This window comes from Drosophila innubila (assembly GCF_004354385.1).
Source record: "Drosophila innubila isolate TH190305 chromosome 2R unlocalized genomic scaffold, UK_Dinn_1.0 1_C_2R, whole genome shotgun sequence".
Lineage (NCBI taxonomy): Eukaryota > Metazoa > Arthropoda > Insecta > Diptera > Drosophilidae > Drosophila > Drosophila innubila.
Genome location: NW_022995374.1, coordinates 23,902,647 through 23,917,192, shown reverse-complemented (window position 1 = coordinate 23,917,192; position 14,546 = coordinate 23,902,647). Strand labels below are relative to the sequence as shown.

General features: G+C 34.0%; 3 protein-coding genes across 7 annotated transcripts; 2 read left to right on the top strand and 1 right to left on the bottom strand.

Moving 5' to 3' along the window:
- Window positions 1-100: 100 nt before the first annotated feature.
- On the top strand, window positions 101-11,176 carry LOC117783313 (cholinephosphotransferase 1). 5 transcript variants are annotated; one of them, XM_034620669.1, is made up of 8 exons: window positions 101-438; window positions 586-809; window positions 4,356-4,596; window positions 4,660-4,818; window positions 7,571-7,702; window positions 8,472-8,603; window positions 9,552-9,710; window positions 9,930-11,176. In XM_034620669.1, the coding sequence occupies exons 2-8, from the start codon at window positions 589-591 to the stop codon at window positions 10,251-10,253; spliced, it is 1,368 nt and encodes a 455-aa protein (XP_034476560.1). In that variant the 5' UTR covers window positions 101-438; window positions 586-588; the 3' UTR covers window positions 10,254-11,176. The 5 variants fall into 5 exon arrangements, with proteins under 5 accessions (XP_034476560.1, XP_034476559.1, XP_034476562.1 ...); XM_034620668.1 differs by having other exon boundaries at window positions 513-809; XM_034620671.1 differs by lacking the exon at window positions 7,571-7,702 and having other exon boundaries at window positions 101-809.
- A 62-nt stretch (window positions 11,177-11,238) lies between these two features.
- Window positions 11,239-12,426, bottom strand: LOC117783314 (histone H3-like centromeric protein cid). Its single transcript, XM_034620673.1, has one exon. It carries the CDS (start codon window positions 12,306-12,308, stop codon window positions 11,589-11,591), a length of 720 nt encoding a protein of 239 aa, XP_034476564.1. The 5' UTR covers window positions 12,309-12,426; the 3' UTR covers window positions 11,239-11,588.
- A 258-nt stretch (window positions 12,427-12,684) lies between these two features.
- Window positions 12,685-14,336, top strand: LOC117783395 (protein CLP1 homolog). Its single transcript, XM_034620784.1, has 4 exons — window positions 12,685-12,885; window positions 12,955-13,507; window positions 13,567-14,074; window positions 14,135-14,336. Exons 1-4 carry the CDS (start codon window positions 12,787-12,789, stop codon window positions 14,250-14,252), a joined length of 1,278 nt encoding a protein of 425 aa, XP_034476675.1. The 5' UTR covers window positions 12,685-12,786; the 3' UTR covers window positions 14,253-14,336.
- Window positions 14,337-14,546: the final 210 nt, after the last annotated feature.

Genomic DNA, 14,546 nt, shown 5'->3' with positions numbered 1-14,546 from the left:
TGTTTTGGAAATTTGATTAAAATGGTACATGCTGCCAGGTCGGAAAATGTTACACGGTGGCAGTCTTTGAACCGGGTGGCAACCTTTGGACCAAAACAGTGTTGCCAAGGTTTTATGGGGAACAAAATTGTTTCTGGCTGGAAAGCGACAGCACATTTGTTACGAGCACAAAAGTTAAATTATTATATTCTTCTAAAGTCGTCATGTGCAAGAAGAACACGCTTTAAGAATTATACGTGTTTACATATTAAGAACTAACCGAGTTACGCGAGTGTTTGTTTTGTGTAAAGAGCGGTTTTAAAATTAGCTTGTGAGAATATATTGCATGTGAAATATCAAGAAAAAAAATTCCGACGGACGGCAGGCACACACACACAATCACACCATAGACGTACATACACGTATGTACATTTATGCACGCGAGTGAAAATTGTGTAGGCAAGTGAAAAGCGTGTGTGTGTGTGTGTTAAAAGTATTAATTATTACGATAAAATACTCACCTTGCCACACAGTCACAGTTCACAGTCTAGTATTTAGTGATTAAGTTTAATTTGCTGACCCGACGTTTGCCGCCCGCTTAAACAGAAAATGCCACTGCTTGCCTATAAGGAATGCCACATTCTCAGCCCCCAGCAGCTGCGCAAGCTTAGCGAACACAAATACTCATGCTTTAGCGCTAGTCTGCTGGATCCTTTGCTGCAGCCCTGGTGGAATTGGTTGGTCGCCCAAACACCACTGTGGCTGGCGCCCAATCTAATCACAATCGTCGGTCTAATACTCAACATTGTGACAACGTTGATATTAATTTGGTAAGTTTGATTTTTTCTAAAGCCCACATATCTTTTTTTCTATATACACACATACGTACATATATGGAGCGTAATTTGGAATTGAGTTTCAAACGCGTGATTGTACGATTCCTGTTATATGGCGTGTTTGAGCTCCAGCCGGCGTTGTATGCAAACACACACACACACCGCACACATACATAAGTGACATACATTTTGCAATACTTCCGCAAAGAAAAGCCGCTGTTGATAGATAGGTGATAACTAGGTGTAAAGATTCGTAATGAGCGTATTTGCTACGTAACATACATATGTATGTATGCATGTATGCATACAAAGGTGTGCAATTTGAACCTAAACAAATGAGTACCCTATTTTTGCAACTTTCGTTACATTTATTCTGAGAGAGGCGTATATATTTGGGTGTGTACGTGTGTGTATGTACATATGTATGTAATCGCAGCAACCTCGTACATTTAATGAACTTGCATACAAATATATTAAGAATGTTTTTATTTTTCGGCACAACTCTTCTTGTTTCGAATTTTCTATTGAATCTGATTTCTTTCACATTCTCAATTGGTTAATTGGAAGTGAGATAGAAGAACACTTGCCGGTCGGTTATTATAGTTAAATGAGTCTACGTAGTTATGCCTATCTAAGGAATGCAGCTTTCTGATGAAACCTGTGCCATCCATCGAAACTGCTGTGTAATTAATTATTTTATAATTAATAATTAATGTCTTTATATTATATAATTCAAAGTTGAAACAAGTGAGCGAGTTTTAGTCAAGTGTTTAGCATGGTCATCGATTGAATGTCTGTTCATTTTCTATATTTATTGTCAACATAAATTAACTTCGGTGAATTTAAATAGAAGTAGTATACAAATAAAAAATACTACTTTTTAATTATTTGAGACGAAAAGTAGACAAATATGAATCAAGAGTTGAAGTAAAAAGATCAAAGTAAATGTACAGTTTACGAAAATGTACCATATTTTTATTTATTTAAAATTCTAATTTAGATTAAATTTTGAATAGTTCGGATAGATTGGCTCAACAAAAATATTAAATAACAATGTATGTACGTATCAACACATTAGTGGGTTGATTATCCTGTCAAATATTACGACAAAGGTAGAACTTTGTTATTATTGCTCCTTTGCGATTGGATCGTTCTATCAGGCCATATTACTCAAAGTCGAACTGTGCGTTTCATAATGCGTAACTGTTGCCGTATCGCGTCATAACAAATGGTACAAGTGTTGTTGTAGTTGGCGGGGAACCTCAGATAAGATAGTGGCGGAACGTCGCAACGCCATTACATATAATTTCTAATATTAATAATTTATATTTATTTAGATAACGCTTAGATAATAATAATTTAACTAGGAATGCGATTGCAGCGATTTCTTTAACGATTTCTAATTATTATTTTACGATAGTTATGAGAATTATTTGATCTGCAGAGCGGTTTTCTGATAGTCTGGACCATCGTTATATTGATTCACTTGTATTTAATATATTTTCTAGCATATTGACCCTCCTTTTGGGTAGACTAATTTTATTAGCTGCCATGCTGATTATTATTTACCTCTATAACACTGTATTCAGTCCACTTTCTGAGCTCACATGCAGCACACATATAAGGTTCAATTTAATTAACCCCCCGTGTCGTGTACAACATTTGCAATATGGTTTGCAATTGATCATTTGCTTTGATTCAATTAAGTGTACATTTGCATTTCTAATTGATTTCCATTATGTAAGAATTAAAGGCCACAAATGACAGCCGTGTGATTTTAAGTATAGCATTTGTATTTCCCAAATATTTGTACATACAGTGAAAGCTCCTACTATCGGATGGCTTTCTCAGGCCTTTCAAATATTGCTATTAGGCTTTTCATATGAAAACTTTCACTGTATACAGTCATTATACCCCAAAAAATTGAGTAAGTCAAAAAAAACTTTGTTTTACAGCAAGAATTCGACTAAAGCGTAGATCTAAATCAGCACGTAATGGTTCTTTCGAGAATTTTGAGAACTTTTGTTTCACTTGTTTTTATTTTTTTTTATGATACATCACTGTCTTATCCATTTACAGTCTTTAGCCTTGCTTCTTACACTTGCACTCTGTTCAAATGAATGCTAATTTTTAAGAGGTTTCAAATTTCTAGCCAACAACGTGCAAAATTTGCATCTTAATTGTGAACTTTGTAGATAAACAAACAACAAACCTCGAGCAGTAAATAGATGCTTTCAGCAACATAAAAAATATAGAAATGTCAGCGAAAATTGTACGAACGTCGCACCGCTAAATGTGCACAATTCAGATTTAAATAAAAAATAATGGCAAATATATATTAAATTAATATAATGTTCTACTCCAGCAATTTGTTCTATATAATAACCATTTAATTTCACTTAATTTTATAGTAAATTTTTACAGCATTTTTTAAATCTGTAAAAAATTTGTTGCGCCATTTACTGTATATTTTTTTTTTTAATTTAGCAATTAAAACGAAAGCAAAATGAACAAAAATCTCAGGTATATATATATGTATTAATTTATTTTTGACCTTTGACAATTTAGATTCTAATGGGCAATTGCTGTCCACTGTGCGCTGTTGGAATCGCGCAGCTAAAAGTATTTGTAGGTGTTTGTGTGTGTACTTTAGACCTGACTACAGGGAGAATGCCTTCTAATCGAACAGTACACTACTAAATCGAAGACTCTTACTTTGGGTTGTCTATTTTAGTATTTTAGGTTGCTTTATCAGTAAATTACTGTTAAGCCAGCTGCTGTCTAGGAATTTTATTTGAGCTTAAACTTGATGACATTGAACAATTAGCTAAGACTATGCTCATCACGCGATTCTTAGACTATTATATATTATACTGACGTCGGTAGTTACAGAGTATCACTTTTGAAATAAAATCGAATCTTTAACGAATCTTCTGTCAAGTTTGTGGCAATTCACCTGATTTTACTTAAAAGTTATAGACCAAAAAGCTGTTTCGGGTGACGATATGGGCGATTAGACTTTAATTTATTCCACAATACGATTTACCTAAGGGAAACAAATATAGGTGCATATATAAATATACGGTCTTCTAACAAAACACAACAGTAACACACAAATTTGTGACAACGGTAGTAAGAATAGTGAGCAAAGAAGAACTTTGCATATGCATTCTAAGAATAGATTACAATGGTAGACTATTACATACCAACAATAGATTTATGATTACTAGTAGGGAAGAAATTAATGAATACATCTATTCACATACATTTTTGTCCCTGAGTTATTATTACAAAATGCACAGGGAGGGAATTCTTTACGTGAGTTGGACAGATAGTAATTGAGTTTATTAACTGCTCATTCAGTTCTTTTTTTTTTAAGAATTTATCACCATGATAAAAGTAAATCTTTTCAGACGCTTAGCATATTTAGATGTAGAACAGTTTGCTAGAATTTACGTAATTCAAGACCTTAAACAATAGACCCACAAATAATATACATATAATATGTTATTTATTTATATTTGCATTTCTCACTTACAGCTATAGTCCAAATGGCGTTGAGGCACCTCCACGTTGGACTTGCGCCCTGTGTGCACTCGGTCTGTTCGTTTATCAGAGTCTTGACTCAATTGATGGGAAGCAGGCTCGTCGCACCAACACCTCATCGCCATTAGGCGAATTATTTGATCATGGCTGTGACTCCATATCGACTATATTTGTGGCCCTGTCGGCGTGCATATCCTGCCAATTGGGTCACTATCCCAATTGGTTATTCTTTCAGGTGAGTATCTACAAACCTATCTATCCATCTTTAAATATTTACTTTACATTTATTTGCTTACAGTGTTTTTGCGCCATTGCGCTTTTCTATTGTGCGCACTGGCAGACGTATGTCTCTGGAACGATGCGTTTCGGACGCATTGATGTGACTGAGGCTCAGTTTTCCATTATCGCCATACATCTGGTATCGGCCGCACTAGGTCCCGAGATCTGGTTAACCAAGGTAAGCCTGTCCAGTCGCATTAGTCATAGGAGTTTTTAACATATGTAATATTGATTTCAGAAGTTATGCGCGTTATTTTTCTTATTTCATTAAGTTTATTTCAAACTAGACTTAATTTTTTTAAATTAATTTTCTGTTCCTTTTATTCATGCAATTCTCAAGTTCCAGAATTAAGTTAGAGTTTTTTGAAAGCTGCTGAGCTATGTTCTAAGTAAAAGTAGATGCTAATAATATATTTAACTTTAATATTTGAGACTACAAACTGTTTCTCAAAGTGCTAGTCTACTATATATAATCGAGTTGTCTGCGTTTTGGTTTGATTTATTGAGCTAGTTTCTTAGTATGTTTTGTTAATTAGCATGAGATAATCTAAGATAATCAAATTTATAATTAGTTTAGTACATAGAGTTAAGGATACATTACATTCTTCCACATTCTCACAATCATCAATTCAGTGAAAGAATCATTTCTGAACCATTTCGGATTAGGTTTGAAAACAAGGGAAAGTTAAATTACAAAAATTGAATTTATTTATATTTTGATGTATTAAAATACAACGTCAATGTATAGTTTTCCCCATTTCAATTATTGAATCTAAATATTCTGTTATGAGAATATAATCAAGATCGGTTTGCAGACTTTTAAGTTTAAACTAGCTCGAATAAGAACCAAATCAGCACTTATATTGTACATAGATGTACATATTTTAAACTATATAGAATTCATATCTATTATATGTATAGGCAATTACTGCAATTCACATTGTAATCGTCTTATAATACCTTTTACTTTTATGTTACATATTCAAATGCGTGTCACTGCCACAAAACAACGCAAAATGCCTAATCTCCTACTACTAAAAATCAAAAACACAACAACAATTTAAACATAAACACACGCACACTCACAACAAAATATGTAAACACAGATTGGCATTGGCAATATTCAGCTTTGGGCTGTTCCTGCAGTAACAACCATTGTGTGTGGTGTGCTCTCCCTAACCTATGTATTTTCCGTCGTTGTGGCCGGTGGTGTTGGCAAAAATGGCTCCACAGTTGCTGTAAGTCCTAAACACACACACACATACAACACACATGCACACACAACCAAAAAATACTCAAAAACAATACAATTATACTTGAGTCACAGAGGAATGTCATAAATGTTCAGAAGTTTTCCAAACATAAATTTAACATCTTCTTTGAATCTATTATAAATATTAAATTTTACCTAACAAATTATTTTTTTGCTTTTGAAGACTAAAATTATATTATCATAGATAAACGCATTTGACTTAAAATGATTTTAAACTAAAATGCCACTTTCTTAAAAAAAAATCATGTGCTCATATCATAATTATAATTCAATTTATATAGATTTCTAAATTAAATAAAATTTTTCAAAATTAAAATAAGTGACGTATCCCACGATTTCCCAAATCTGGACTTAAAGTGGCTATTTTTATATACGAACAAGCTCTAAAATATTTTATATTTTATTTTATGTTAACAAAATAAAAAAAAACTTCCTTCACATTTTATGCTCTTTTGTGCGATTCTCAAACACAAACAAACCAAATAACATAAAGACACACATAACAAAAAATATTTTGGCTCTAGACTAGGAAAGCGTATAAAAATATTTAATAAAAAAATATATATATAAAAGAATATATATGCATTAAAATTCTTCATACTGCCGTTTTGTAGGTACGTGGCGTGACGTCAGGTCCTTCTAATTGTTTATCAATCCAATCCCGATTGCTTGCCTTAAATATCTACTACATCTCTACTTACTATGTGTATTTTTATATTATATATATATAATTAATAACTTGTATCGTTGTTGTTGTTGTTCTCTGGCTTCATAGGCTGCTGCTCCGCCATGTGATTTAACACATAACATATTCTTATTTCCTTTTCGTCTTCTTGGCATGCTCCTTAAATTGTTTAAAGGCCAAATTGTAAATTCTATAAGCTCGCTCTAAAATGTGAAATTCGATTTAATATTTCTAACAGTTTTACCTAAAATTATTTATCGAATTTATGTCTTATCTATGTCCAAGTTTCAATACTCTTAAGCATTATTTTAGCTATCTATACTGTTGGTTTCGGGTCGTAAATTTAGCTTTTAGTTTGCTATAGGATTAAGTCTTCTTTTTAAGCGTATCTTTAAAGTCAGACTAGCAGACTGCGAATGTTGTCAGTCGAAAATTTACCTTTTTTTATACCATATACCCAATAAAAATCGAAATGCATAAAATAAAAACATCATGCTGTTATTAAATCCCTTTACTCCTGATTTTTAAGCAATCAGTACGATCGTGTTATGATAAGAAACTGAAGTTACTTGATGAATGCTTTCAAATCAATCTAATATATTAAAAAAAAAAAGAAATCTAGTCGATTGGGTACAGGGTATCTTTACGTCGAGCACGCTCGACTAGTTTATTTTTTATTTAATAAGTTTGATAGCTTAAATTATAAAGCTTGAAAAAACTAGAAGTGCAATAATATCTATATTCAATTAATACTCTAAATTAGTAATTATCAAAAGAAAGGAAAGCAATCGACTTAAGAAAAACGTTCAGTATAAAAACTTTAAGTTGATTGTCTCTGAAAAGATTTATTCAAGCTTATAATTTATGAGTCATAGTTCTCTTTATCTTTTAATTTTTTCTTTCACATTGTTATGTTTTTGTTTATTGTTATTTTTTTGTTTTGTTCTGTGATCTCTTCTCATTTTACAATAGATACCAATCGTGGGCGTTTCATGGAATTATACAATATTAGTATTTATTACATTCGGTTATACCTTAAACATAATCAATTTTCTAAAAATGTTTATTGAAGGCGGCAGTGGCAAAAACGGCTCATCAGTTGCTGTAAGCATTGCTATTCATAAAAGAAACTACAAAATGTTTCAAATCCAAATTTAATCATTTGACTAACTAATCGTACTAAATTATACAAATATAAACACGTACTAAAAACAACATTTGTTAGATTGACTAAATCTAGATTAACTCTCATATTGGCACACGGAGACTGGACCCCTAACCATTTAATCCATGCTCCTTCTTGGTTTTCAATGGTTTTTTTTTTACCAATTCAATATTTTTGAACAACTTGGATAACATTTATTTGTTTGGTTTAATAAGTTTGCGACTAGAGGAATTCGGAATAGCATATACATTTTTGGCATATTTTGACATTCCTTCATATAAAGGTTTACTCATATTGGCATAGTTCATTTTGTTTAAGAATCTGTCTATTTTTCAAAAGGAAAATCATTTTTGGGACAAATTTTTAATATAATATGTAGATATAAATGAAATGTTTAAAAGACGTATATTCAGTTCTGCGTTATAGAATAGAGCCGTAATAAGTGTTAAAATAAAATATAAATTAGAAATGTATATTTTAAACAAATTATTATTTTCTTTACAAGTATTAATTTCTTTCTTTCTAATTAAAAATACTACAAACTTCTGAAATTAATTTATTTAATTTCTTCTATTGCATCATTCTATATATTTCAATGTTTCAAAATCCAATATTAATGCGTAATTTTCTTTCTTTCTTTAAAAAACTAAATTTAAACAACAAAAAATAAATAAAAAAAAACTTGCAAAAATTCGCAAATTTCAATAGGTGCCATATCTTGAATGTGAAACACGTTGTTTGCCATTGTATTTGGCCTGTGGAATTGATTTGAGCTTAGTATTTCGTTACTCAAAATCCATTTTGAACGATGGCTGTGGCAAAAATGGATCATCTGTTGCTGTAAGATATTATTTGATTTGATTATAAGTATGGCACAATACACAGAGACATGCGAATTTGCTTAGACAAGTAGAAGAACTTTGTTATACTTGCAAGAATATGTAATTGCCTTTCATTATCATTCATATTAAGTACTCGTTATACCCTTGCAGAGGTCCATATAAATATTGTCCGTTGTCTGTTTCTTAATTTTGAATAGTTTTCTTTAACAATAATAACCGATTTTATAGCGTACATCTACAGGGGTATATTAGCTTTGGCACTCCAAAGATATTTGTCCTTTGTATTTGAATAGTTTTTGCCCTGCACTTTTCAACTTGCTTGTTCCTGTTGTCTGTTGATCCCACCAAATACTGCTAAAATTAAAAAAAAAAATTAAACAATAAATACAAGAGCTATTCAAGAAAGTTGGAAGCAAAGATTTTCCTGAGATTTTCTTATACGTACAGGGTACATACAAGTCGAGCACTCTCGTCTTTGACACTTACTCATCGTTTATTGCTATCTGTAATTGTTAAATAACGTATTCTATGTATGTCTATGTATATTTGTTTATCCTAAGTGTTTGTTATTGTTAAATCATTTGGTGTTTGAACAATTTCATGAACGATGCTTGTTTTGTGTTTTGATTAACTTTATATTAACTACTTGTAATTTGACTTCAACAAACAACACACACACTCCACACACATACCAACACCTACCCACACCCATCCATACAAAGCAATTAGCGCTAGACCATGTAATTAAAATATTAAATACATTTCAAAATAAGCCAAAAGAAATTTTTGTTTTTGGTCAAATGTTATTCTGTTTGTGAATTTGCAAAATGTGTGTGTCCCTAAAACCGTGCACAGCAACGTAAATATCACAATTTGCAAGCTCGTAACAGAAAAACTTGTAAGTCAAATGTAATTAATAGATTTCCTTTTTAAAACCGTAATAAAGGGAACCAGCGTGCTATCACCCAGCATACCACTTACTCTGGTTGTGCTGCCGGCTCTGATAATCGCCCAAAAGTCGCCGGAGAACATTTTCACGGAGCATGCTTCCGTTTACATACTGGCCTTTGGCATGGTTGCGGCTAAGATTACCAACAAATTGGTGGTAAGTACTGGGAAAACCCAAAACAAAATAAGATTCGTCTCAGAAAAATATAATGTTACTTAAATATTATGTTAAATATGTCGTAATTATTTCAAACAATAATTAAAATATCATATTCTCAAGTTATAACATAAAAACATCAAAATTGATTTCGAGTTCTCCAATATTTTGGAACTTTTCGGTCTGCCCTGAATGATATCAACATTTTTCCTTTTTTAGATCGCGCACATGACCAAGGCGGAAATGGAGTATCTGGACTGGTCGCTATTGGGTCCGACACTATTGTTCCTGAATCAGTACTTTAATTGTATTCTACCAGAGATTTGGTTGCTTTGGTTTGCTCTCGCCTGGGGCACACAGGATCTTTTGCGTTATTGCTCCCAGGTTTGCTTGGAGATATGTCAGCATCTGCGCATCGATCTGTTTAGGATACCCTATAGCCCAAAGGGCTCGATCACAACTTCGGTGGGCAGTCAGAGTAACTTGGGAGCCGATAAAAATGGTGGCGCCTCTCACCGGAAGTCGAAGAGCAAAGCGCACTAGACCGGATGTGGCGCAGCGGTTTCATTTAATTTAACTAGTTTCCTTTTACAAATGTTTACGGCGTTAGCGCAAGCTTAAACAAATTTTTAAACTCAACCCAACAAAATTTACCGTCTAAATGTTAAAGAGTAAACAAATTATAGCATAATTAATTTACAAATGTTGTTATAACCAAAAGAAAACTGAGAACTGGAGGCATACCGATATCAATTATATGCTAATATATTATATATATACATATATTTTATATAATTGTGTAAATTGTAAACATACAATAATGTAGTCTGCAGTATTTTTTACTGCGCTAAATGTAATTTAGTGCAAAACAGAAAACACGAAACGAATCATAAGAAAACATTAACAAATGCCAAAAAAAAGAAAAAACGAAAGAAAGAGGGAAAGAATACAAAAAAACCCCACTTCAATTTTTTGGTGTGCAAACAGCTCAATTTACGGTTAAGTCTAAGCAAATACAACTAGCTGAACTTTAGTCAGAGTGTTTTGTTCAAGTCTAGGGAGATGAACAACATAAACTAATAAATATATTGGGTTACTCTCTGTTTCATTATTTAGTTTTTATTGAGCGTTCGCCTAAATCGAAATGATCTATTTATGTCATTTAAATATAACTTTTATATATTTCACTGAGAGAAATATTCATGCTAATTGAAAATAATATGGAATGTATATGCAATAAAGTTACATATGTATATCTGAGTAGTATGTATGTACCTATGGACATTCTAAATGGTAGACTCATTTCAAAAAGCACATTTAAATTATTGTTTAACAATCGATTTGGATTTAAGCATACATATAAAAATTAAAATTGCTACTTTCTGAAGACATCCATCTGTTGAATGTTGAGCCTATGTTCTAAATGATAAACACAAAGCATAAAATTCTATAATAAAACGTATAAACAAAAATATAGAAACTTTTATTTGAATAAAATTAAAATTTCGAGGCAGGGGTTTTAGTAATCTGGATAAAAGTATTGTTTATTTAAAGATTGCTGTTTAATCAGGTATTTTCAGAATATATCGAGACTGCATTAAATAATCAAATTTAAGACTTCAAACCGACAGAAAGTCATTCCACACTAATTAAAAAATCCTATCGCCTTTTTCAAGAAAAGGTTTATAAAAGCAATTTATAATTTATACAGACATTACAGAAGAACATGGAAATAATATAAATGTATGTATATTTAAACTGCAAATCTTAACTTTAGCAAAGTCAATGAAATTATGTGTAAAGAACAAACGCAACACAAAATATTTAAACAAATGTAAACTAAATGGAGTCGTACTTATATGAATAGGGGAAAAATTCTTAGTTATTACCATAAGTTCTACAAAAATATGCAACGAGTGCCATGTCACGCACCTCGAGGGTTACTCGACTACGGAATTGGGTTAGAAGATAGGCATCCTCAAATCGCTGGGTTAGGTACATTTCGGTTGAAGTCTGCAAGGCCTCTAGTGCGCCCTCTGTTATCATAAACACCGATAAAGTAAGACCAGCCATTATTTCACGCACCAGACGGGAAAAAGGTAAACGCGGTATCAAGAAACCGGTATTCGCCTGCAAACGGACAATCTCCCGCTGTAGTTTTTTTAGGCGATGTTCCGGCCTTTTTTGTTTCCGTCTCGTGGGGGCTTTTGGCGCTTTTCGCTGCTGGGGCGCCTGCGTTGGTTGTATTGAATTACGACCAGAGTTATCTTTAGTATTATTTAGCAGAGTTATCCTTTCGGATGTCCGACGTGTTGGGGAATTTGCTGGTGACTGATTCTCGTCGTTCTCATCTTCATTACTTTCGTCTTCGTAAGACTCTAGTTCGCTCTGACGACTCTTTTGAAATTTGTTCATTGTAGAGCTTGGCAGGCGTCGAGGCGTTGTCAGACGACTGGTGGTAAAATCCAAGCCGTAGTCAGTTTCATCTTCACGATCCGGTGATTGAAAATCATCATCTGAAGGGCTTGAAGTTGGTTCCGATTGCGCTTTGCCTTTTGGTTTGGCTTTGCCTGGAGTTCTTGTAGTTCTGGGTCGCATTTTAACACTATTAATTTGGTAGTTTTAATTGTACAACAAATTTAAAGAATACTTTAAATGTGTACACATTCGGTTAGCGCCTTTTTTTGATGCGCATCATTGCTTAGTGCTGGCTAACGTTACAGAGTGAGAGTGCTGTTTAACACACTGAATGCTATTTAAATACTAGCACCGCAGTAGGGTGTGACCAGCTTAGTTAATCTACTTTAAATCTTAAAAAAAATGACTGTCCTAATAAAAATTAAAAAAAAAATACAATTTGTAATATTAAGAAAAATTCAAAAAAAATTTTTTTTTCTTTATTTGCAAAAATGTTTGCAGTTTGACTGGTACGACTTGCCAGATCGGAAATATTTTTCTGGGATCAAACTTTGGGTCGGGTGGCAGCACTGGTGGAAATAGACAAATCATAACACGTCGTGTGTGTGTGCGGGGTTGGTTTATTTATTTATTAAAATTAAGTGAATGCACATAGGATATGTCCGACGAAAATAGTCATGGCAAGGAGTACACCTTGGAGGCGGACTCCGAGTTACGTTTCGAAATAGAGCAAAAAGACGCCAAAGTTCTAGTTACGGTAAGTTGTAATAATAGTTGTTACTCTTGACTAGCAAAATAAATATACATTTATTTTGTGTCAATTTAGCTACTTAGTGGATTTGCTGAACTTTTTGGCACAGAATTGGTAAAGAAAAAGAAATATGAGTTTGGAGTCGGCGCCAAAGTGGCCATATTTACCTACCAAGGCTGCGTGCTGCACGTGTCTGGCAAAATGGATGTGTGCTACATGTCCAAGGAGACTCCCATGGTTCAATATGTCAACTGTCACGCTGCATTAGAACAGTTTCGCAGCGAGGCCGAAGAACGAGACAAACGCGGACCCGTTGTAATGGTCGTAGGGCCCATGGATGTTGGAAAGAGCACACTATGTCGCATTCTGTTGAACTATGCGGTACGTGTGGGAAGGCGTCCACTGTACGCTGATCTCGATGTCGGCCAGGGCGCCATTTCCATTTCTGGTAATATTGCGACAATTCTAATTGAACGACCCGCCAGCATTGAGGAGGGATTTGCAAAGACAGCGCCCTTGGTTTATCACTTTGGCCACAAAAGTCCTAGTAGCAATAGTGTTCTCTACAATTCGGTCGTATCGAAAATGGCCGAAGTCACATTGCAGTCGATGGATTCCAATAAGCGCAGTGAGTAAAGTAGTTTGTTTATAGAGGAGTCATGTATTTAATTGTCCTACTCATTTCAGCCAAAAGCTCCGGCATCATTGTCAACACCTGCGGCTGGGTGAAGGGCTCCGGCTACGAGCATTTGCTGCATTCCGCCCGTGCCTATCGCGCCCGTGCTATTTTCGTGTTGGATCAGGAGCGTTTGTACAATGATTTATTGCGCGATGTTCCATCTAACGTGCATGTTGTGCTGCTGCCCAAGAGCGGCGGCGTTGTTGAGCGCAGCAAGGGATTGCGTCACGAGTCTCGCGAACAACGCATCAAGGAATACTTTTATGGAAATCCACGTACGCCATTCTATCCTTTTTCGTTTGAAGTTAAGTTCCAGGACCTGCGCCTGTTTAAAATTGGCGCTCCGCCGCTGCCCGATTCCTGTATGCCCATTGGCATGAAAGCAGAGGATAATAAAAAGAAGGTTGTCGCTGTAACGCCCACTCAAGCACTTCTCCATCACATTCTCACATTGAGCTTTGCCGAGTCTACGGACGATGATGTCATTGGTACTAATATTGCCGGATTTTGTTGTGTGTAAGTTTCCATCAGCATTAACTGATTTCGAAAATTTTGACTTATCTCTGTTTTTATTAGCACTGATGTGGACATGGAGCGGCAATCGGTTATGCTGCTATCACCGCAACCGAGACCGTTGCCGCCAAATTCGCTGCTCTTGTGGTCGGAGTTGCAGTTTATGGACAATCATGCCTAGCGTTTGCTCAATTTAGACTGAATTAAATTTTGTTATACGTGTACAAAGATTTTCATTAAATAAAACAATGTAATTTAAATATTATTTGGTAAACTATCTACTTTTATTAAAAGAACACTTTAAATTCAAGATAGAGCATGCAAACATTCAAATATTTTCAAAATTTTGAAAAACTAGAGGACCAAATAAATTCGGCGCGGCGTCCTTAAATCGAGGGTTGCCCATCAGGTAAAAGTTTACGATCTAGTTTGATTTTTTGTACTTAAAAAAATTAGTACTTTTTCGAAAATGGGT